At 40.2% G+C, this 23,833-nt stretch overlaps 3 protein-coding genes across 3 annotated transcripts; all 3 read left to right on the top strand.

The window, feature by feature from the left end:
- The first annotated feature begins 88 nt into the window (after positions 1 to 88).
- On the top strand, positions 89 to 23,422 carry LOC146455774 (uncharacterized). Its single transcript, XM_085093852.1, has 20 exons — positions 89 to 137; positions 9,366 to 9,423; positions 10,167 to 10,414; positions 11,305 to 11,390; positions 11,803 to 11,891; positions 12,427 to 12,538; positions 12,655 to 12,761; positions 13,199 to 13,279; positions 13,652 to 13,697; positions 14,375 to 14,495; positions 14,921 to 15,006; positions 15,328 to 15,419; positions 16,633 to 16,698; positions 17,782 to 17,835; positions 18,371 to 18,434; positions 18,992 to 19,092; positions 20,082 to 20,210; positions 21,061 to 21,175; positions 21,933 to 22,362; positions 22,931 to 23,422. The coding sequence occupies exons 3-20, from the start codon at positions 10,182 to 10,184 to the stop codon at positions 23,130 to 23,132; spliced, it is 2,214 nt and encodes a 737-aa protein (XP_084949978.1). The 5' UTR covers positions 89 to 137; positions 9,366 to 9,423; positions 10,167 to 10,181; the 3' UTR covers positions 23,133 to 23,422.
- LOC146455776 (uncharacterized) lies at positions 3,593 to 4,702 on the top strand. Its single transcript, XM_085093946.1, has one exon. It carries the CDS (start codon positions 3,593 to 3,595, stop codon positions 4,700 to 4,702), a length of 1,110 nt encoding a protein of 369 aa, XP_084950072.1.
- On the top strand, positions 5,636 to 5,986 carry LOC146455775 (uncharacterized). The gene has a single exon (XM_085093945.1). It carries the CDS (start codon positions 5,636 to 5,638, stop codon positions 5,984 to 5,986), a length of 351 nt encoding a protein of 116 aa, XP_084950071.1.
- Positions 23,423 to 23,833: the final 411 nt, after the last annotated feature.

Below are 23,833 nucleotides of genomic sequence, written 5' to 3'. Positions count from 1 at the left end.
CCCTCACTTCCCAGAATGCATCCGCACAGACTCTTCGGAACTCTTCGGGTTCTCTCGGGATAGTTCGTTAATTCTCGATTTCTAAATTGTCTTATCGATAGCTGTTCGACTGATCCCGGTCTTGCATGCATATTTCGGTATATACTCCATGGGAGAATGCCATGGTTCCACCGGTATATATAATATATTATAATATATTCCATACTATAAACACCTTAACAGGACTATACACATATAGGAGAATGCCATGGATGCACCAGTATAATATATTACACACCTTTACAGGGTTATACACACCTATACAGCGCTATACACAGCTATGCAGGGCTATACACACCTATAAAGGGATATACACACCTTTACAGGGCTATACACACCTATACAGCGCTATACACACCTATAAAGGGATATACACACCTTTAAAGAGCTATACACACCTATACAGCGCTATACACAGCTATAAAGGGCTATACACATCTATAAAGAGATAAACACACCTTTACAGGGCTATACACACCTATATAGCGCTATACACACCGATAAAGAGATATACACACCTTTACAGGGCTATACACACCTATATAGCGCTATACACACCTATAAAGAGATATACACACCTTTACAGGTCTATACACACCGATATAGCGCTATACACACCTATAAAGAGATATACACACCTTTAAAGAGCTATACACACCTATACAGCACTATAAACAGCTATACAGAGCTATACACACCTATAAAGAGATATACACACCTATACAGCGCTATACACAGCTATACAGCACTATACACACCTATAAAGGGATATACACACCTTAACAGAGCTGTACACACCTATACAGCGCTATACACAGCTATAAAGGGCTATACACATCTATAAAGGGATAAACACACCTTTACAGGGCTATACACACCTATATAGCGCTATACACACCTATAAAGAGATATACACACCTTTAAAGAGCTATACACACCTATACAGCACTATAAACAGCTATACAGAGCTATATACACCTATAAAGAGATATACACACCTATACAGCGCTATACACAGCTATACAGCACTATACACACCTATAAAGGGATATGCACACCTTTACAGAGCTATACACACCTATACAGCGCTATACACACCTTTACAGGGCTATACACACTTATAAAGAGATATACACACCTTTACAGGGCTATACACACCTATAAAGCGCTATACAGGGCTATACACACCTATAAAGAGATATACACACCTTTACAGGGCTATACACACCTATAAAGCGCTATACAGGGCTATACACACCTATAAAGAGATATACACACCTTAACAGGGCTATACACACCTATACAGCGCTATACACACCTATAAAGAGATATACACACCTTTAAAGAGCTATACACACCTATACAGCGCTATACACAGCTATACAGGGCTATACACACCTATAAAGAGATATACACGCCTTTAAAGAGCTATACACACCTATACAGCACTATAAACAGCTATACAGAGCTATACACACCTATAAAGAGATATACACACCTATACAGTGCTATACACAGCTATACAGCACTATACACACCTATAAAGAGATATACACACATTAACAGAGCTGTACACACCTACACAGCGCTATACACAGCTATAAAGGGCTATACACATCTATACAGCGCTATACACAGCTATACAGGGCTATACACACCTATAAAGAGATATACACGCCTTTAAAGCGCTATACACATCTATAAAGAGGTATACACATCTTTACAGGGCTCTACACACCTAAACAGAGATAAACACACCTATACAGCGCTATACACAGCTATTCAGCGCTATACACACCTTTAAAGGACTATGCACACCTTTACAGGGTTATACACTCCTATACATGGCTATGCACAGCTATACAGTGCAATCCACCGCTAAATAGGACCATACACAGCTATACAAGGCTATGCAAAGCTGTACAGTGCTATAGACAGCTATACAGGGTTATACACTCCTGTACAGGGCTATACACACCTATACAGGGCTATACAGAGCTATACAAGGCTATACACAGTATACAGGGTTATACACACCTATTCAGCGCTATGCAGGGCTATACAGAGCTACACACGACTATATACAAGGCTATACACAGCTATACAGTGCAATACACATCTATACAGGACCATACACAGCTACACGGGGATATACACACCTTTACAGAGCTATACACACCTATACATTGCTATACACAGCTACACAGTGCTATACAGAGCTATACAAGGTTATACACAGCTATACAGTGCAATTACACAGCTATACAGGACCATACACAGCTATACAGGGCTATACATACCTTTACCGGGCTTTACACACCTATACAGACCTATACAAAGCTATACACAGCTATACGAGCTATAGATAGCTATAGAGAGCTATACACAGTTATACACAGCTATATAGAGAGAGCTATACACAGCTATGCAGGGCTATACGCAGCTATACAGATCGAGCTATATACACCTATACAGTGCTATACACAGCTATACAGCGCTATATTTGCAGCTATACAGTGCTATATACACCTATACAGTGCTATACACAGCAATGCAGGGCTATACGCAGTTATACAGTGCTATATATAGCTATACAGCAGTATACGCAGCTATACAGGACTATAAACAGCTATAGCGCTTGTACTACTAAAGGTTCTTGCACTAGTTGAGGTCCCTGCAACACTTAGGTAGTACTTTAGGTACTCTTAATGCTTAACCAAGCAAGTACTAATACAACCGGAAAGTGCAAAAATTTAAATGAAATCTGGGTGGGAACCAATGAGCTGTGTTCTAGCCAATTTTAGCAGCCTATCCTGCTAAGGCTTTGAAAGAGGAAAAACGACCAACCATGAGCATTGAGGTGCTAAACCAAAATAGCTAAAGACAGAAAAAATTATGACTATACGACTAAGTTATAACTCAGGACCACTACCAATAATGCCCTCACCTGCAGGAACCCAGGTCGGGATTTATCTAGTGCCTACGAATTAGTAATTGCAACCATCTTCACGAGCTCCTTTTATCAGTTCCTTAAATTTACCACCAATACATTGGAATATCCCCCACTGTAGTACTACTGACATCAACCTTAATTATAAATAATCCAGAAATCCAAGGATTTTCTCGGAGCTGCCGTTAAATTATACCAAAAATTAGAGGAAGATGGTGAGGGGTAATGAGGGAGTGGCGGATATTTACTGCATGTGCAATATCATATCGTTTAAAAAATTTGAAATTTCGCTTTCCGTTACTGGTGTGATCGGAAAATTCATTGGCAATGTCAAGAAGAGAAGGTCTGTCTGTTCTCTCTTAGCTTTATAACTGTTTTAAGTATCGTCAGGTTAATAGAGCGTTCGTGGGTCATTGTTGAACGAAAGTATCGCCACTTGCATGCAAATTTTTATCACAATGTCTGTTAGTTAAATTATCCGCGCCTCTATACATTTTGTCAACTTGTCACAATACACAGCGCACCATTCGCGTCGTATTTGATTCCAGTTGCCAGTTTGAAGGAATTTCACTGAACTAAGTACTTTTACCAGGCCCTGACCTGATGAGTAACCTCATTGGTGTTCTCATGCGCTTTTGCAAGGAGAATATAGCAGTAATGTGTGACATCGAGCAAATGTTTCATTCATTCTATGTTGATCCATCCCATAGAGACTTCCTTCGTTTCCTATTGTTCGAAGGTAACGATCCGTCAAAGCCCATTATAAAATATCAGATGAATGTACACTTATTTGGCAATGGACCCAGTCCCGCAGTCGCTACCTACGGCCTACGCAGAACAGCCATTGACAAAAAGTTCATTAGCCGTAACTTTTACGTCGATGATGGCTTGACCTCGCTTCCATCTACTCAAGGAGCGACAGACCTTGTTAAGAGTGTGGAAGCTACCCTAGCCACAGCTAACCTCCGACTTCGCAAAGTAGTTTCTAATTCTGTGGAGGTCATGGAAGCCTTCCCGGCCGAAGATCGGGCAAGAGACGTGCGTGACCTGGATTTACGCCACGGCAGCTTGCCAGCTCAACGTTCACTCGGGGTATTCTGGGACCTGGAGACAGATGCCTTTACCTTTAAGGTCTCTTTGCCGGAGAAGCCGTTCACAAGGAGAGGAGTATTGTCCATCGTCAACTCCGTGTATGACCCGCTCGGCTTTGCAGTACCTGTTGTGCTCAAAGGGAGAAAAATACTGCTGCAGCAGCTTGTCCATACGGGAGAACGGACAAAGGAGAACAATACCCCCCTAGCCTGGGACGACCCCCTCCCTACCGCGATGATAAATCGGTGGACACGTTGGAGAGACTCTCTCATAGAGTTGCAGAACCTTTCGGTGCCTCGCTGTTACCGCCCTAAAGATTTCGGCAGCGTGACTAGAGCGGAGTTACGCGCCTTTTCCGACGCAAGCCAGGACGCTATTGGAGCCGCAGTCTACCTTCGCCAGTTCAATGAAGCAAACGAGGTGTCTATGGCTCTCGTCTACGGCAAAACAAGAGTCGCCCCGTTAAATCCGACGACTATACCGCGTCTAGAACTGTGCGGAGCGGTCCTAGATGTTCAAGCAGCCCAGAGGCTTATAAAAGAAATCGATCTGAAGATCTCTGACGTGATATACTACACCAATTCAAAAGTGGTACTTGGCTACATAACCAACGAGAGTTGACGGTTCTATCTGTGCGTAGCCAACCGAGTCGAGCTGATTAGGAGCATGTCTACCCCGGAACAGTGGAGATATGTGGAGACTGATTTGAACCCAGCAGACCTAGCAAGGCGCCGAGTCCCCTCAAGCAAGCTAATGGAGACGAGCTGGCTATTAGGCCCGGAATTCCTACGCAAACTGAAGAGAACTCCCACAAACGATGAAACGTTCGCGCTCGTCGCAAGCGACCCTGAAGTCCAAAAAGCAGTGTTCAGCGACAGTGTAAATACGCACGAAGAGGAAGAACCAGACCTTGGAGCAGAGAGGCTCAAGAAATTTTCGTCACTTAAGTCTCTGCAGCGAACAGTCGCTAACCTAATTGTCGTTGTCAGAGAGTTCAAACACTGGAGAGACGTTAAAGCAGAAAGAGTTAACCTCAGGAGTAAAGCGCGTAATACACAAGGCAAACTCAGACCCCCGACAGTCGAGGAATGGGATCAGGCCCTGCGCGTCACAATCAGCAGCACGCAGAGAGAAGCGTTCAGTGGGTTGTTAAGCGACGCCAGAAAAGAACCCGAGCTACCGAGAGAAATCCAAAGTAGCGCCAAGAAGGCTCTCAAAGGCTCGCAGCTGTACCGTCTCGTTCCGTTTCTAGACAGCCACGGGATCCTCCGCGTCGGAGGCAGATTAAGAAGAGCACAGATGGAGTATAATGAAAAAACACCCAATCGTACTACTGAAGTGTCACTATGTCTCTCAGCTTATAGCTAAACTCTATCATCATGAGGTACACCACCAAGGGAGACAGATCACAGGAGGTGCAATTAGACAAGCAGGTTTCTGGCTTATTGGAGGCCATGACGTAGTCACGAAGATCATCGGAGCTTGTGTCCTATGTAAGAAGATAACTGAGAGGACCACACCTAGAACAGCGTATGGCCGACCTCCCGTCAGATCATGAGAACCGAAGTCTGTCCCCCCTTTACTAATGTAGGATTTGATGTCTTTGGCCCCTGGGCGGTGCAAACACGTAAGACTAGAGGAGGAGGAGTAAACGCCAAGCGTTGGGGCCTAGTGTTCACGTGCCAGAGCAGCAAAGCCATTCACATCGAAGTCTTAGAAGCTATGGACTCCAGTGCCTTTATCTGTGCATTGAGGAGGCTCTTCACATTACGAGGCCATGCTAAACTCCCCAGATGCGATCGGGGTACAAATTTCATTGGAGCTAAGACGGAGCTTGACGCAGCAGCATCCGAGTTAGATGAGAAGAAAGTGGAGAAGTTCATAACAGAGTGCGGTTGCAAGTAGGAGTTTAACCCTCCCCATGCGTCACATTTTGGCGGTGTGTGGGAGAGGCAGATGAATACTATTCGCCCTGTATTGGATGCCATGTTCACTGAGTTAGGTCAGAGTCAGCTTACACACAAATTGCTGGTGACACCGATGGCCGAAGTGGTGGCCATTGTAAACGCCAGGCCGATAGCAGCGCTGCCGTCTGACGTCGATGACCCGCACTGCGATGTTACTCACTATGAAGACACGCCCAGCCGGACCCCCTCCAGGCCAGTTCATGCGCACAGATATCTACGCTCACTGTCGATGGAGGCGAGTCCAGTTCCTTGCGGAACAATTTTGGACTAGGTGGAGGAGAAAGTACTTGCAGAGCCTACAGCCGCGGCAAAAGTGGACGGAAACGCGGCGAGACCTGTGCGTAGGAGATATCGTTCTTGTGCGAGACGAATCACAACACCGTAACGATTGGCCACTGGGACGAGTGTCGGAAGTCCTGAGGAGCGATGACGGTAGAGTGAGGAAAGTCAAAGTAAACGTGGTGAGAGATGGAGAAAGGAAAACCTACCTTAGACCAATTAAGGAGCTAGTTCTACTCCTGACCGACACAGCTGATCCAGACCAGCAGTAAATGCCAAGACAATATGAGTAGCTAGCCAAGGATAAGAATCCTTGGGCGAGGAGTGTGATGAACAATGAACATTTAACCAAAGAGAACTTGAGAACGTAATTAAGCTTAGTTTTGTTTTGATTTATATAAGATACATTTTTGTTCTGTTTCATTTATCGAGTTTTTACGCCCCTATTTTCATGTACTATTGTTCACAGTTTCAATCAATTACGTTGCCAGCCAATGTAGCCATTCCTGTTTTCTAATTGGTTTTACAACTGTACACGTCAATTGTACCCTTATCAGAGAACGCCCTTAAGTTTTTGTGGAGTTGGAGTTAGAAGATCTACGGAGCAACATCGGAGTTTCAGAGCAGTTTTATCTTTTTCGGAGTTACGTAACGTTGGACTTTCTTTAGCCCTTTAGTCAGGAACAGACGTAAGTTTCAGCTTATTGTATTCAGTTTTCGTTTTCCTTTCAATTTTGCTTCTTTTGTAATTAGTCTCGGCCCCCTTTTTAATCTTGTACATTGCAATTTCCCCTTTAAGTTTTCACCGCCTGTGTACAATAATTCAGACGAGTTGGTGATCGTATTAAATGCTGTTGAGTCAACTTGTGCTGTTGAATTTTATACTGTGGTTGACACTTCCCGATCTCCAGTGCACAACACCCCGTGTCCGCTGACAGGGTATACATCACTGTGTATAGCTCTGTGTAGCTGTGTATAGCTCTGTATAGCTGTGAATAGCCCTGTATAGCTGTGTATAGCTCTGTGTAGCTGTGTATAGCTCTCAATAGCTGCGTAGAGCTCTGTATATAGCCTTGTATAGGTCTGTATAGGTGTGTATAGCACTGTAAAGGCGTGTAAAGCCCGGTAAAGGTACGCATAGCCCTGTATAGCTGTGTATGGTCCTGTATTAAGCTGTGTATTGCACTGTATGGCTGTGTATAGCCTTGTATAGCTCTGTATAGCACTGTATAGCTGTGAATAGCACTGTATAGGTGTGTATAGCCCTGTAAATGTGTGTAATATCTCTTTATAGGTGTGTATAGCCCTGTAAAGGTGTGTATATCTCTTTATAGATCCAGGTATAGCCTTGTATAGCTCTGTATAGCGCTGTATAGGTGTGTATAGCTCTGTAAAGGTGTGTATATCACTTTATAGGTGTGCATAGCCCTGTAAAGGTGTGTATATCTCTTTATAGGTGTGTATAGCCCTGTAAAGGTGTGTATATCTCTTTATAGATCCAGGTATAGCCCTGTATAGCTCTGTATAGCGCTGTATAGGTGTGTATAGCTCTGTAAAGGTGTGTATATCACTTTATAGGTGTGCATAGCCCTGTAAAGGTGTGTATATCTCTTTATAGGTGTGTATAGCCCTGTATAGCGCTGTATAGGTGTGTATAGCTCTGTAAAAGTGTGTATAGCCCTGTTAAGGTGTGTATGGCCCTGTATAGCGCTCTATAGGTGTATATAGCCATGTAAAGGTGTGTATATCTCTTTATAGGTGTGTATAGCCCTGTAAAAGTGTGTATAGCCCTGTAAAGGTGTGTATATCTCTTTATAGGTGTGTATATCCCTGTATAGTGCTTTATAGGTGTGTATAGCCCTGTAAAGGTGTGTATATCTCTTTATAGGTGTGTATAGCCCTGTAAAGGTGTGTATATCTCTTTATAGGTGTGTATAGCCCTGTATAGCGCTAAATAGGTGTGTATAGCCTTGTAAAGATGTGTATATCTCTTTATAGGTGTGTATAGCCCTGTATAGCGCTTTATAGGTGTGTATAGCCCTGTAAAGGTGTGTATATCTCTTTATAGGTGTGTATAGCCCTGTGAAAGTGTGTATAGCCCTGTAAAGGTGTGTATATCTCTTCATAGGTGTGTATAGCCCTGTGAAGGTGTGTATAGCCCTGTAAAGGTGTGTATATCTCTTTATAGGTGTGTATAGCCCTGTAAAGGTGTGTATATCTCTTTATAGGTGTGTATAGCCCTGTGAAAGTGTGTATAGCCCTGTAAAGGTGTGTATATCTCTTCATAGGTGTGTATAGCCCTGTGAAGGTGTGTATAGCCCTGTAAAGGTGTGTATATCTCTTTATAGGTGTGTATAGCCCTGTAAAGGTGTGTATATCTCTTTATAGGTGTGTATAGCCCTGCATAGCGCTGAATGGGTGTGTATAGCCTTGTAAAGATGTGTATATCTCTTTATAGGTGTGTATAGCCCTGTGTAGCGCTTTATAGGTGTGTATAGCCCTGTAAAGGTGTGTATATCTCTTTATAGGTGTGTATAGCCCTGTGAAAGTGTGTATAGCCCTGTAAAGGTGTGTATATCTCTTTATAGGTGTGTATAGCCCTGTATAGCACTGTATAGGTGTGCATAGCCTTGTAAAGATGTGTATATCTCTTTATAGGTGTGTTTAGCCCTGTATAGCGCTGTGTAGGTGTGTATAGCCCTGTAAAGGTGTGTATATCCCTTTACAGGTGTGTATAGCCCTGTATAGCGCTGTATAGGTGTGTTTAGCCCTGTAAAGGTGTGTATATCTCTTTATAGGTGTGTATAGCCCTTTATAGTGCTGTATGGGTGTCTATAGCCCTGTAAAGATGTGTATATCTCTCTATAGGTGTGTATAGCCCTGTAAAGGTGTGTAATATATTATACCGGTGCATCCATGGCATTCTCCTATATGTGTATAGTCCTGTAAAGGTGTTTATAGTATGGAATATATTATAATATATTATATATACCGGTGGAACCATGGCATTCTCCCATGGAGTATATACCCATATTTCGATGAAATTCTGGATGAAGTAACAGTAAAAACGGTAGAAAAAGAAATGATAGAGATTTGGTAAGTCGAATATAGACTTAAGGACGTTTAGGAAGCATTTTTTTTGTCCTCCTTAAGTACGATTTTCACTGCAGTAAGACTTTTATTGTATGCTTTTGTCAATCATGTTGGTGAGTTTTTTCTGTTTTTTTTTTAGTGCTCGACCCTGTGCTTGATCATTCTGTACACTGCAGGTTTTATATTTCGACATGGTCACTTAAAAAATGAAAGTGTCTACCCTCATGAATTTTCGAAGTCATAGATTGCCTGGCAGAGTTCTTGAAACCATTCCATTTTAAATTTAATAGACCCACCCCCTCCCCCAAAATACCACAAATTGTGCACGTGCTACTATATGGAAGAGCTGAAGAAAGTTGTTTTGTTATGAAATGATAGGATGCCAGATTTTCTTGATGTTACTCAAGACGTAGTGAACAATGGATAAATTGAAATGGCAATTGTAATCACTGACCGCAGTCTGTGTACACGTATGGCAGAACTGGACGAGATCTCACATGCCCACATGCAGATGCATTTTCTGAACACTCATATTGTATGTCTGTGCACTTGCCATGCTCTGCAGACTGGTGTTCAGATACTGTCAGATTTGGTTGTTGTTTTAATTTTTTTTCCTTTTCCTTTTCATGGATTGATATATAATACATTTTCTGAAAAAGTTAGTTCAGCAGCAGAGATACATGTTATTCCTATCATTATTTTTAATTATCGTACTTGCCTAAGATGTATTTTTAACATATTTCTAGACAAGCACATCAAAGATGTTAAATATCCAAGCACCTTATCAAATACTAAAGCAAGCAAAGCACTTAAGGAGAATTACTAGATTGATATCGCGTTCCCTTGGGCCTGGGCCACCCGGCCTCAACAGTTTACCTGAGCGACTCATTCAAGTCTACCCAGAGGTGGCTGAAGCACTTGTCAAGAGAAAGCCAGTTGTTGCTCTGGAATCAACCATTATTACTCATGGCATGCCATATCCTGAGAATCTTAGGTATTTTATGATCTCTTTGTAATAAAATATATTCAAGTTCATTATGAATATTGATAATTATAATTATACTTTTAATATTTAATAGATTCAAGTTCAATATTACTCTGCATATTTATGCGTGCTGCATTCTCCTAGACCCAGGGGCAGATACATGTAGTTGAGTCAGGTCAAAGATTGTTTCTGTAAACTTGCCTGTTTTGGCTTCCCCCTGACTCAAGTATCTGCCCGTGGGTCTCCCAAGGCAAAGTGACCACATTCCAGCAGTTCCAGAAAATATCCATACTCCCCCCAAATTCTCCAATCAACAACAGCCTTAGAGGATTGAAACGCACCAATCAACACAAACCAAGGTGCTACTTATACTGTTATGCAATCAGTCGATCGCGATCCACATCTATGTGACTCAATCGTGAGACAAACTATTACCGGTAAACTCAGCTATCTCGTTCTGTTTATTTTGTCAATATTGTTTTTTTTTTATTTAATTGGAAGGGCCTCTAGTGATATCAGTTGTTTTTATACATGTAAATATTGAAAGAGAAGTCCTCTTTAAATAAAGGTCTCGTCTCTTATCTTATCTTATCTTATCTTGTCTTATCTTATCTTATCTTAACTTATCTAACCTGTATCTTATCTTATCTTATCTTATCTTATCTTATCTTCTCTTATCTTATCTTATCTTATCTAACCTGTATCTTATCTTATCTTATCTTATCAAAGCATTTTATTTGATAACATTAATAATATTATTTTTTTATAATATATTTATTTGACAATGTGATTGCCATTTGAGCAAGTACAGGATCCATCTACAACTGGATTTGTTTTTTATAATAATATATTTCATAATCTATAACATTTTAAAACTGTTTCACATTTGTTTATTGAAGAGTTGCAAAAGATGTAGAAAGGATTGTTAAAGAAAATGGTGCGATACCAGCCACTGTGGCAATTATGGGAGGGAAAATACATGTTGGTATGTATGGTTAACTCTCAATCTTTTCCTCCTTTGCTGCAGTACTTGTCTATTAAATTAAAAATACAAATTTGTGTGTGAACCAGAATGGTCTAAAAACATCCCACCATCTCTTTTGGCCCTGTTGAATTGTGTGTTGTCATTTCAAGAAAGCTCATCAGCTATAATGTTAAAAAAATGAGAAAGAAATCCAGAGACTGCTACAGAGCTCATCAAAGAACATGCACTGTTTTCTTTTTTCATTCAATATTTCACTGAGCTGGCTAAACCAACTCCTTCAGGTAATGTATAGTGACAGTTAAAATCTTATACGAAGAAAAGAAAGTAGTTCACATTGTTTGTTCAGCTCTGCAGTGGTCTTTGGACTTCTTTCTCTAGCTGTTTAAAGCCTTTATTGTTGGATTTTTTTTAGGTTTGTCTGAAGAAAACTTGGAAAGACTTGCTCAAGATAAAACTGCTATCAAGACTTCCAGACGAGACCTGCCATATGTAATCAGCAAGGTAAATAACAAACTTATGTACCATTTCGACAAAATTTGGAATATCCCCTCCAAGAACACAAGAGACCCAAATATTTAGCACCCTTGCCCATCCACCCCATCTCAGATGCAAATATTGAGATGTCCCTGAAAAATTGGGATTTCCAAAAATCAGGGGTAAAAATCTGACTGAAGCAACTCCGAGGGAAGTAACTTTTGGTTCAAAGAATCAGGAGTTTCCAAAAACCAATGGTAGTAATGAGTAGTAATCAGGCATTAGGGGAGCACTTTCGATGGCACTTATGACTTGACACAAATGCAAGCATGGTTGGTAAATCTGTGACTCCTCTGCTCCTGCAAAAAACAAAGAATCTTAGGGACGGGGGTAAACGGCAGTCCTGACATCATAAATCTTCAAATTTTTCTGCTTGAAGCTTGAAAGACAATGAGGATGCATTTTTCAAACACAATCAAAGGAGACTTTAGATGCAGCGGCCACTAATGGGGTTTAAATGGTTAATTTCTAATCAGTTGATTATATTTCATACTCCTTTTAGGGACTGACTGGAGCCACTACAGTTTCCAGCACAATGATTGCCGCTAATAGCACAGGGATACCAGTGTTTGTCACAGGAGGCATCGGTGGTGTGCATAGGGGTGCTCAGTCGAGTGAGTCTTCGGGTTATTTACAAAATGATCCTTGTTTCTGTAGTTGATTCAGTCTAACTTTATGAAGGAACCAAATGATTTTAATGGTAGTTTTGTGTTTGATCATCTTTCAACAGCATTTGATATTAGCGCAGACTTGACAGAGCTTGGCAAAACACCAGTGGCTGTAGTATGTGCAGGAGCAAAATCTATTTTGGATATCGAATTAACACTGGAATTTTTGGTATGTTCATTCAGTGCACTGCTCAAAATTGTTTGTGGTTTTGGTACACATTTTTCATCATGAAAATAACTGAAATATGCATAATTAACAGTAATTGTCATGTTTCCGTAAAGTTCTTCATCACGATTGAGTAAATACAGTAAGAAGAAATGGGTCGCGGTAGGTGTTTCCATTGTGTACTGTTTCAAGTTTTGTGAAACCTCTATAAATGTTTCCTGTAGGTTTTAGGCTCATGGTTATTAAAGCCTGGTTTTCACTAGCGATGCATTAGCACATGTGCAAGTACATGCCACAAGAAAAGGAAAAATTTTTGATCCTTGTTCTTGTGCTTGTGTTTGTGTAGTTACGTAGAAGCCATTTTCACACTGAAATTAGCACACGAAAAAGGTTTCTAATTATGTTTTCAATTGTGTAATCGTAAATTATTATTTTTCTAGGAAACGCAAGGTGTTCTGGTTGCAACATATGGAGACACTCTGGATTTCCCTGCATTCTTTACTCCAGAAAGTGGATTTAAGGTTTATACTGTAAAATTTTTTTTTTTTTTACCTAAAACGTAGCATTTTTAAGTTGGTGTAGTTACTAGTTCATACAAATGCGTGGTCTCTTACAGGTCTTGCAAATTCTCTTACAAGGTGAATCCCTCAGCCTTAATCAGTTTTGTAGCTACATGTAAGAAAAAAACCTCTACAGTCTATTAATAAACCTAGCCAGCTCTTTTTGGACTGTGTACCTTCAAAATTAGCCTCAAAGTAGTATTCTGTTGAAGTTTCAGCCTGTGATAAGATCTCTTTCAGATGGAAGAATTTGCTGTTAGCCAGCTGTTGGGAAAACTGAGAAATAAAGATCCATTTGCTGACTCAATCTTTAATCTGTTAATTTCTTTGCAGTCCCCTTACAACGTCCAATCGCCTGTGGAAGCGGCCAAATTAATTGGTAAGTTCATTTCGGACATTGCATCAAATTTTGTGTAATATTAATAGGAACTTCTTATCTTGATCAATTGAGGCTATTTGCTAGCTTATTTGTTCACAGTATTTAAGTTCATCGGTGTGTTACACCTTACTTCCAGCATATTTGTCAGTTTTTACACATACCTGTAGTTGTCTTTTGTTTTTAATTGCATCACAAAGCCACTTTGTTTGTTTGTGTGCCTTTTTTTTTTTTCATTTTCATTTTTTTCCTTTGTTCACTGATATCTATTTACACACCTGAGTAGGGTAAGAAATTTGCAAAGCAATTTTAAATAGATTGTCTTAAGAAAGACTAAATGAACTATTGAAGTTTGGTTTATCAACAGAGTTGATAACTAAAGGTAAATTGGCCGCTGTTAAGAAATGCGAGTGCTGACGTTTCAAGCGTTAGTCCTTTGGCAGTCGAATCTCTTTACAGTGGCTAATTTACCTTCAGTTATCAACTCTGCTGATAAACCAAACTTTCATTTCTACTCTGCACTGATGCAGCACCGCAGTTTCTTTATAAACTAACCCCCTTAATCCTCATTTGTAATGAACTATTGACTGCTGTAGTATTCGACTGCTGTGCCGCTTTGTAACAGTATCAATCAGAACAGTGAAATCTTTTAACCAATACACTTCACTGAAAACTTTTAGATGCCAGTTTGTCACTTGGATCAACCAGTGGAATTGTTTTAGCTGTGCCAATTGCCAAAGAACATGCTGCGTCAGGTGTGGAAATTGAGAAGGCTACACAGAATGCTCTGCAAGAAGCAAGGTGAGCATTGACTCAATTTTAACTCTTTTTCAATTTTTTTCTAATCTTAAAGACCTGGCCCCAGTTGTTCAAAGGCCGGATAACTTTATCCGCTGGATAAGGCACTCTTCAGCGTCTAAAATATACTTCACGTTAAATGTTTTTCAAGGTCTTCGTAGACTCCCCAACTAAGCAGTGGTTAGAGTGCACATATTCGGTTGTACAAAAGGAAATACTGAAATCTTTGCATAGATTGAAACTGTCGGATAGTGACTTATCCACTGAATAAAGTTATCCCGCCTTTGAACAACTGGGGCCTGGAGCAAAAACGCTGGCGTCATACCTTTGTGAGCCTCGAGCTCCCTCACTCTCAAAAAGGAAACAGCTGCCTTGTAATTTTTGTGAAGTTTATCATCCCAGCAGGTTTTACCTTTCTTTCTTTGCAGAGATCAGGGTATTGTAGGAAAAGAGGTTACTCCTTTTGTGCTTGAAAGAGTGAATGAACTGACAAAGGGACAGTCACTACAGGCCAGTATCCTTGAAAACAAAATGGAAAAACATTGGACAGATGAAAACCCAGTGACAACTATTTTTCCTTTAGATGCATAAATCGCTTGTGAAACAAAAGCTAAGCTGAAAAATGATACAGTATTGGCTTTTATACATTACGCAGCTTGCACATTTGCTGACAAACTATTTATAATTGTAACAAGTTTTAGCCTTGATGTGGAGCAAAAATATAATATCGATTTACTATGCGTTAACTTGGCTTAAGACCCTTCAATTGGTTGGTCATCTTCATGCGGTATAGAAAATAGCAGATGCATACAAGTCCTTAACCTGTCTTTCCCAGATATAGCACTTATAAAAAATAACGCTCAGATAGGAAGTTCCATTGCTGTTGAATTATGCAGAATGCGAAAAATCAAGGAAAAGAAAGCTGCAGTAAGTCTCTTTTTTGTCTGTAAGTGTTTAGTTGCTAGAACTATGACCTACTTTTACCGGTCGTTTCGTCGGCTACAAGTCGATTCGCTACATCGTGAGTTGTTTCGCCACACTACCCTCAGTCGACTCGCTACGTAGTGAGTTGTTTCGCCACACTACCCTCAGTCGATTCGCTACATCGTAAGTTGTTTCGCCACACTAACCTCAGTCGATTCGCTAGGTCGTGAGTTGTTTCACCACACTACCTTCAGTCGATTCGCTACATCGTAAGTTGTTTCGCCACACTACCTTCAGTCGATTCGCTACATCATGGGTTGTTTGGCCACACTACGAAATCGATTCACATCATACCTTCAGGCGATTCGCTTCATTAGTTGAGTTCGACGATGAAACAAACCTTGTAACAACCTTGGAGACTGACTGCGTTCGAGGATGATTTCAGTTCCGATTGGATTTTAGATGGTTGATATTAGCTTTCAGGCTGAGGCGAATCGACTTCTATTTGTAGCGAAACGACTTTGTGGCAAAACAACCGGACACCTGATTGACATGTACCACCCTTGCAGGAAGCCGGAGAGCCTTGACAAAGATATCAGACGACAGATGTTTGGTTCTTTATGGTTACTGTGTTAAATGAAACATTCTTTTAGATGTCGTTTCCTATAAAGTTGGGAAGACAAATTTAGCTTGTTAACTGCAGAATACCCGGCCACTTCAAAGCTGTACCCCTAAAAAAGCCTCGTGTGTTTAATGGCTGCGTAGCGACGGGGATATAGCCTACACGCCTCACGCTTTAAAACGAGGTATAAACACATTATTGTTGTTGTTTGCCGTACGCAAGTTACGAGGTTTAAGTGGCTACGGGGCTACGTGGCAACGTAGCCATTGTTTTAGAGGTATGCCTTCGAACGAAGTAATAGTTTTAGAGGTACGGTTTATCATTGAGGTGGGTAGCCGTATAGCCACATAGCCACTGTTTTAGAGGTATAATGAGCTTTGAAGTGGCCGGGTATTCTGCAGGTAAGCAAGCTTAGTTGTCACCCACTATTCATCATCAGCATCAAGTTGATGTTAATCAGTTCTCGATGAACACTTTTCACATTTCCAGTTCTACCACACTGCGCTCCGTGTCCTTCATGAGACAATGCACGCAGGTTCTTGCCGGCCTGTCACTATCACTTAATCCTAATTCTTCACTTGAATCTTACCTCAGAATGGTCAAAGCAAAGTTCCAGGAATGCCAGATTCAACCACAGAATGGAGCAGATTACGGAGACCAGTAAGTCATAACTGAAGCTAACTGAGGGTTTTATGAAACAACGCGCTGCATAACTCTGTACATAACTCTGTACATAACTCTTGTCATTCTGTATTGCCTATACCCATTGTTGTCATAGGATTTTAAAACATGTTTCAACATGAAAATGATGTATTAATCGGTAAATGACACAGGCAAACTCGGACAAAATCCGAGTTCTCCTATCAGGAGTCGAACCTAAGAACTTCCGATTACTAGTTCGGATGCTCTACCACTGAGCTACAGGAGACTCGTGGGAGCTAAGGCCATCAAACTAGGTTCATGGGACAAACATCCTGCATACTGCGAGGATGTTGACATTCCAGTCCTAGCAGTATGCAGGATGTTTGTCCCATAAACCTAGTTTAATGGCCTTAGCTCCCACGAGTCTCCTGTTGCTCAGTGGTAGAGCATCCGAACTAGTACTAGTACTAGTATTAGTACTAGTTCGAGTGCTGACGTTACGAGCGTTAACTAACCCTTCGTCAAAGCGAATCGGTACGCTCGAAATGTCAGCACTCGAATCTCTCTTTATGATGGCCAAATTGCTTTATGAATTATGTTGACAAAACTAAACACCACAGTTTCTTTAGAAACCAACGCCATTGTCAATTCGTATCGTAAGCTTTTCCGCCGTCAGCATGTCGCATACAGTCAGCCTTTGTAAGAACACAGATAACCTAAACTTTATGTAATTGAGAGCAAACGTTTTAAAGACACAGGTTTCCCAACCTTTATGTCGTCCAAAAAGTCACTTTTCTGTAAAAGCGCATGCCAGATTGCTCCAGAAGTGAGGCAACAATAAATGAGGAATTTATTTAGTTAAATTCATTTCACCCTTAAAGCCCCAGTAACACTGATGAACATGAATTTTCTCGCTACGTTATAACTATTTGATCAGACCTACAGGTTATGAGAAAAAGGAAGTGATGAACGTCTCAACGATGTTTCAACGAATTCTCCTTACCGATATCATAAGAAATCAATAGGAGCTGTAAGGAGAAGATACATGTTGATATCGGGGCTTATATTCAGAATTTGACTTTTTTGCTTTGACTTTTTCAGATCGTGATTGGCGGATCCAATATCGATTTTATTGCAACTGCTGAAAAAATTATAGTAAGTCAACTAGAAATATATTTTCTTGCTTAAAGACAGAGGTTCCTTTTTGCTACTGCGCATGCGTTCGTTCTGCGCATCGTCGACCGGTCCGGTATCTTAGGAATGATCCCTTCTAAGCAAAGATATTTTTGTGCGGTTTTTAACTATGCGGGAAAAATAGATCTTAGCAAGAGTTTTTGGAATCCAGAACGAAATTAGGGGTAATCACGCATTTTTAGAGATGTCAAAGCTTCAATTTCCAACCTGACCTTAAAAATGCGGCCCCTATTAAACCAATTGTTTCATACCCAATAATTTTCAACCAAATGGATCAATATCTATGCCTATTTTCAGCTCAAAACCCAAACCGTTTGGTGGCGCTTTCTGTCAGTAAACTTACTCCATTGTGAGTATTGTAAGAAAACTAGAAAACTATTTATCTACTTAAAATAAACCACTTATAAACAGATTTGGAGGCCCACTGATCGTCTAAAGCCGGGCCTCAAGTGAGACTCTGTTTAAATAACTGATCCAATGTGTTTCATTTATGCAGCCTGAAGCATCCAACCCTGGCCAAGTGAGAATGAGTTTTGGTGGAGTAGGAAGAAATATGGCAGGTATTGTTAACGTAAAATTCATGTAGCGTCTTTCTTTTAGTGGAGGGAAAATAGCCGCGTCGTTCATAGGCGTCTGATATAAAATGTTGCTGTAAAGTGGTAAATGCCGGAACAATAGGAGTTCCAAACAGCCGATGCTTAAACCCGTTTCTGTAACATGAAGTTACTAATAATAATAATAATAATAATAATAATAATAATAATAATAATAATAATAATAATAATAATAATAATAATAATAATAATAATAATGATAATGATAATGATAATGATAATGATAATGATAATGATAATGATAATGATAATGATAATGATAATGATAATGATAATAATAATAATAATAATAATAATAATAATAATAATAATAATAATAATAATAATAAGGGTTTATTAACAGATCCACTGGGTGGCTCTTCCCTGTTAAATTACAATAATTACAATTACAAAATAAATAATTACAAAAGTAACTAGGAATATTACTGCCTCCCCTACCCCCACCCACCCACTGTTATAAACGGCGTAATGCATTCATGCAGTATGTTTTCCCTTATCAACAGAATGCCTGGCTCGTCTTGGTTTGAAGCCCGTGTTTGTGTCTGCGATAGGAACTGATCCTCTTGGAGTCATGATGCTTAAGCACTGTGAAGAAGTGAAAATGGTAATACAATATACAGTAAAAACCCGTGTATAAAAACCTGCAGGCTGACCCAATATAAGAACCACTTCAGCCTGGCAAATGAAGCAAATGATCATGTGTACAGTAGGCTCCATCGACCAAATGTCGATTGATGCGCGACCGACACTCGGTGAACACTTTATCGATACTTCTGTGAGATAGGTCGACATGTCGGTCGAGGGTATAGGTCGGAAGTTTGAAAACGTTGGTAAAAATCAGAAAAGACAGACTTTGACTATAATGTTGCACACGTGTGGAATTTTTAACGCCCATAACTACCCAATCACATAAGATATAAGGTTATCAGTGTACAGATAACCTCACTTGCAGAACAGGCGGGGTTTTTTTCTTTTTTTTTTTTTTTTGCGTTTTAAGACGAGAAGCGAGCGCAAAGAGTGAGACGAGGGCGTACCGAAAAGGAGGGTGGAGTTCACCTTTCGTTCAAACAATACTTTAAAAATGACGCTTGTTCATTCTGCAGTGTGGTATACTCACTTTAGTTTGTTATACTACCTACAGTAGGGACTTATTTCTTTGTTAATTATTAGTCCTAAGACTAGTAATAATCAAAGCTTAGGGAGTGCGTTCGATGATCTCGATCCCAGGCTCTCTCTCTGCTTTGACAAGTTGGTGATGATGTCATCCGCCCCTGCAAAATCTGCGGGGGATGCCAGATACGCGTCCCAAGATCCATTTATTCAATCAACGTTGTCCCATACAATCTCGACTCCAATCTGTATTAGGAGTGTGTTCTTTCTACGTCAAACGCAGTAAATCTCTATTTATTTATAAAATAGAATTAAGGTGATACGCTCATTGAAATAATTTCATGGCCAACAGCAAGCAGTATTTACCCTGTGAAAAACTGGAATTGATTTGAGCAACCAGCCTTGCAGTCTCCCACTCTCTCCACCCCTGCACCATTTCATTTTGTCATGTACCTGATTTGCCAATGATATCTTTGTTCCCAGGTCACACGCGGTATATACACCTCCAAAGTGAACCAGACTGCCACCTACTCGGCCATACTCAGTCAAAATGGCGACTTTCACGTAGCAGTTGGTGACATGGAAATTCATAACGTTATCACCCCAGACAATGTAAGTTAATCAGGCCTTCATTGCTGTCTTTCTACACAAAGTTTCACTGATTTACAGCAATACAAATGCCAACCGTTTTCAGTCCACCCTCCCGACTCTTGCAATTTCTATTTCAGAAACCCCAGTGGATCCCCCTTAGCAGATTTTCGAGGGTCTCTTGTTGCAAACGGAGGCCTAAGATGTTTAAGCTTCTCAAAAGCGGCTTTACATTTGGCAATTTATTGTTGATTTGGTCTTGTAGAAATTAAAATTCTTTTTCGGTGTCTTCTCTGTCTTGTTTCTAACCTGAGTATTTTTTTGAACGATAACAATACATATGATGTCACAATATTGATGATTATACAAAACCAAATAGTGATAACAGAGATCGGCCCATTGTCCGTGCGAATTGACGTTGATCAAAATTCATTGCAAATATCTCAGGTTATCAAGAGAATTCGCAAGTGATAGCCGAACTAGGGACAATTGAGTTTAATATCGAAGCAAGCGTCTAATGTGCATCGTCTTCCATCTTCGTCGCTGCCCTTGATACCTGCCGGCATAACGGGCAATAACTAACTAACTTTGTCTTCGCTTGGTGATTTGTTGTGTCTTTTCATGATAATGATAATGATGATGATGATGATGATGATGATGATGATGATGATGATAAGGATTGATGATGACGATGATGATGATATTGATGATAGAGATGATGATGACGATGATGATAGAGATGATGATGATGATGACGATGATGATTACGAATTAATTAAAGTGCTGGGGCGAATGGGCTTACATAGCCGAGTGTAGAGCCCTCTACTAATTAATTGGGGACACTCTAACTAATTAATAATGTTTTGTTTGGAAGATTTCAGCTTTTGAGGAACCACTTAAGCACGCACCACTGGTGATGCTGGACGCAAACATCACCCAAGAATCCATCGATCATGCCTGCAGCTTCTGTGCGTCCAATCATATTCCAGGTACAAAACTAGTCAATAAACAGTCCAACAGATAGAAACATGAAAGGAAATACTTCTATTCCGTAGAAGCACATCACCAGTTGATAGTACTACTTTGTGCTTTCATTTGCGTCGCCACAGTTAAGTTTTTTATTATTATGCAACACTTGTATAGCGTAATTTCCATTCATCCACAGACTCAAAATTGTGGACCGTTTTGTACAACATAATAAACAGCACCACAGGAAAGTACTGCTCAGTAGCTTTCATTTGAATGGTCACACTTTGGGATTTATGTTTAGTCTTCGATTTGAAAATAGCGGAAGAGAAAATCGTGAACTGGTTTGAATCGAAGTATTTTCAAATTAGACAGAATGTACACAAATTGTACAGTGTGCTATCCAGTTTAGATAATAACTAGTTGTTGGTGTGGGAGAATAAATTCATGTTGCCTTGTTTCACGCATCAAGCAAAACACATCATGTTTCCAACGTGCGCGCGCTAATGACGCAATAAATTATGCGCAGTAAGAATGCGCAATGCAATTCAATGGAATTACCTTAAGCACCAACAATGATCAGCATCAAATTTCTCCTTGCAATACTAATACTTATTCAACCTCCGAGGCCACGAGAATTAAGGATACGATCATCCAAGGTGAATTTTCTTGATGTTTTAATAACTTCTCCCCAGTACTTGTATAAGGAAAATATGGGGACAATATAGGAGAATTTGTTGTTTGATATTTGGGGTTAACCTGTCTTGTACTGTTCTGCAGTCTGGTTCGAACCCACTTGCATCATGAAATCAGAGAAACCGTTTCTTTCCGACGCCTGGCACAGCATAACTTATGTGTCACCTAATCTGAAGGAGCTGCGAACAATGAATTCAGCCGTGATGAAGCACCAACAAAAAAAACCTAAAAACTATGGTACCGACGACGATACAGAGAAAGAACGACCCCTGGACGAGATTATCACCGAGTGTTTAACACTCTGTAAACCTCTCTTACAGCGCATTCATTGCGTTATAGTCACGCTAGGCAAACATGGAGCTCTGGTTTGTAGAGACACTGCCGCTGACACGCCATTCCCGACGGCTCACCATTCGAGCCACTTACCTTCGCGGCAACACAGTTTGGTTTCAGCGCGGCATTTTCCCGCGGGCGGTCCCGTACAAGTGGGCAATGTCACAGGCGCTGGGGATAGGTGAGCAACGTTTGTTTATTTATTTATTTATTTATTTATTTATTCATTTATTTTTTCATATTATTATTATTATTATTATTATTATTATTATTATTATTATTATTATTATTATTATTATTATTATTATTATTATTATTATTCCAAAAACCATTACCCGCTGATAATTTTAAGAGATACAGAATAAATGTGATTCCGAGTAAATGCATTGTGTCAATGATATGGACAACAAATGCAATGAAGCGTTGGTGTACTTAATTGTTATATTTCGATATGATACTATATCATCTCAGACTAAGGTCACATGAATGCGAATTTACCATGTTTCAGTATTTAAATCATAGCTACTTGTTGTCACCTTAGTCTGAAGATGATATAGTATCATATCGAAATATAACAATTAAGTACACCAACGCTTCATTGCATTTGTTGTCCATATCATTGACACAATGCATTTACTCGGAATCACATTTATTATTATTATTATTTATTTTTTTTTTTTGGTTACTATATCTGGTACAAGATAATGACTATCATGCTAAACTCCTGCAATCCTCTTTTTTTCTTCCAGTTTTGCAGCAGCAATGGCGTCCTTCATTATCCGCGGTCATTCCCCGGACTTGTGTGTTAAAGCTGGGATGCTGGCCGCTCAATATTCCCTGCAATCTCAAGACGCCATTGCACCAGCAGTCTTCCCGGAGAATTTTACACCTGAAAATGTTGAAGACTGTATATCATGGGAACCTAAGGACATCGATATTAACATCTCCTAGCATTTCATTCTCACGTGGACTGCATGCATTCAGCACGTGAATGCCACGTTCCCATCCCCGGGATACTCGTCATGTCCCGTTCCATCTGTGGCACATGTTCACGTTCATCTTCTGTAGAAGGAGCACGAGAAACGATTGTCTGTCATACTTGTATGACCAGTGTGCAAACTGGTTTAACCGGTCTGATATTTCATTCCAGTGCAACTTTATATCTGTCATCAAGCCCTCTCTTGGAGAAAAGCTAAAGGGACATGGGGTAATGATAAAAGAAAATTATGAGATATCAAAGATAGAGTTGTTCTTAAGGGGAAACAAGGTATTTGAGCTAAAAAGTTTAAAATGCGGACATTCTCACCCCACAAACACCCCCCTCCCTCCACCCCCACCCTCACCCCCTCTAATGTCTTATTCACCCGGGGTCGTCAAAGCTAATACCCGATTCCCGTTTCGGATAATGTGGAAAAATGATCCACTAATGCCCTCTCTCAACTCCTGGAATTGAGGTAAACATAAGCAGCAAAATGCTTGTCACCAGCCTTGCCTTAGATCTGCCATCTTATTTTTACTGTTTAGAATCTCATCCATGGGTTCGAAAGTTAGAAACGCCTTGTACAGCATAAAAAATAACACCACAGTAAAGTATTGCTTAGAGGATTTCGTGTGATTGGTCACACTTCAGGACTCATAAATGAAAACCACCT

Source organism: Pavona decussata, unplaced genomic scaffold (assembly GCF_977016875.1).
Source record: "Pavona decussata unplaced genomic scaffold, jaPavDecu1.1 SCAFFOLD_270, whole genome shotgun sequence".
NCBI lineage: Eukaryota > Metazoa > Cnidaria > Anthozoa > Scleractinia > Agariciidae > Pavona > Pavona decussata.
This window is presented reverse-complemented; position numbering and strand designations above follow the sequence as displayed.

What these genes read in the sequence shown, in the direction of transcription:
- LOC146455776 (XM_085093946.1), top strand. Translation starts at nt 3,593, where the DNA reads ATGAGTAACCTCATTGGTGTTCTCATGCGCTTTTGCAAGGAGAATATA.
- LOC146455775 (XM_085093945.1), top strand. Translation starts at nt 5,636, where the DNA reads ATGAGAACCGAAGTCTGTCCCCCCTTTACTAATGTAGGATTTGATGTC.
- LOC146455774 (XM_085093852.1), top strand. Translation starts at nt 10,182, where the DNA reads ATGTTAAATATCCAAGCACCTTATCAAATACTAAAGCAAGCAAAGCAC. An exon ending in CCATATCCTGAGAATCTTAG is followed by an intron (nt 10,415 to 11,304) that starts GTATTTTATGAT and finishes TGTTTATTGAAG; the next exon opens with AGTTGCAAAAGATGTAGAAA. An exon ending in GGGACAGTCACTACAGGCCA is followed by an intron (nt 15,007 to 15,327) that starts GTATCCTTGAAA and finishes TGTCTTTCCCAG; the next exon opens with ATATAGCACTTATAAAAAAT.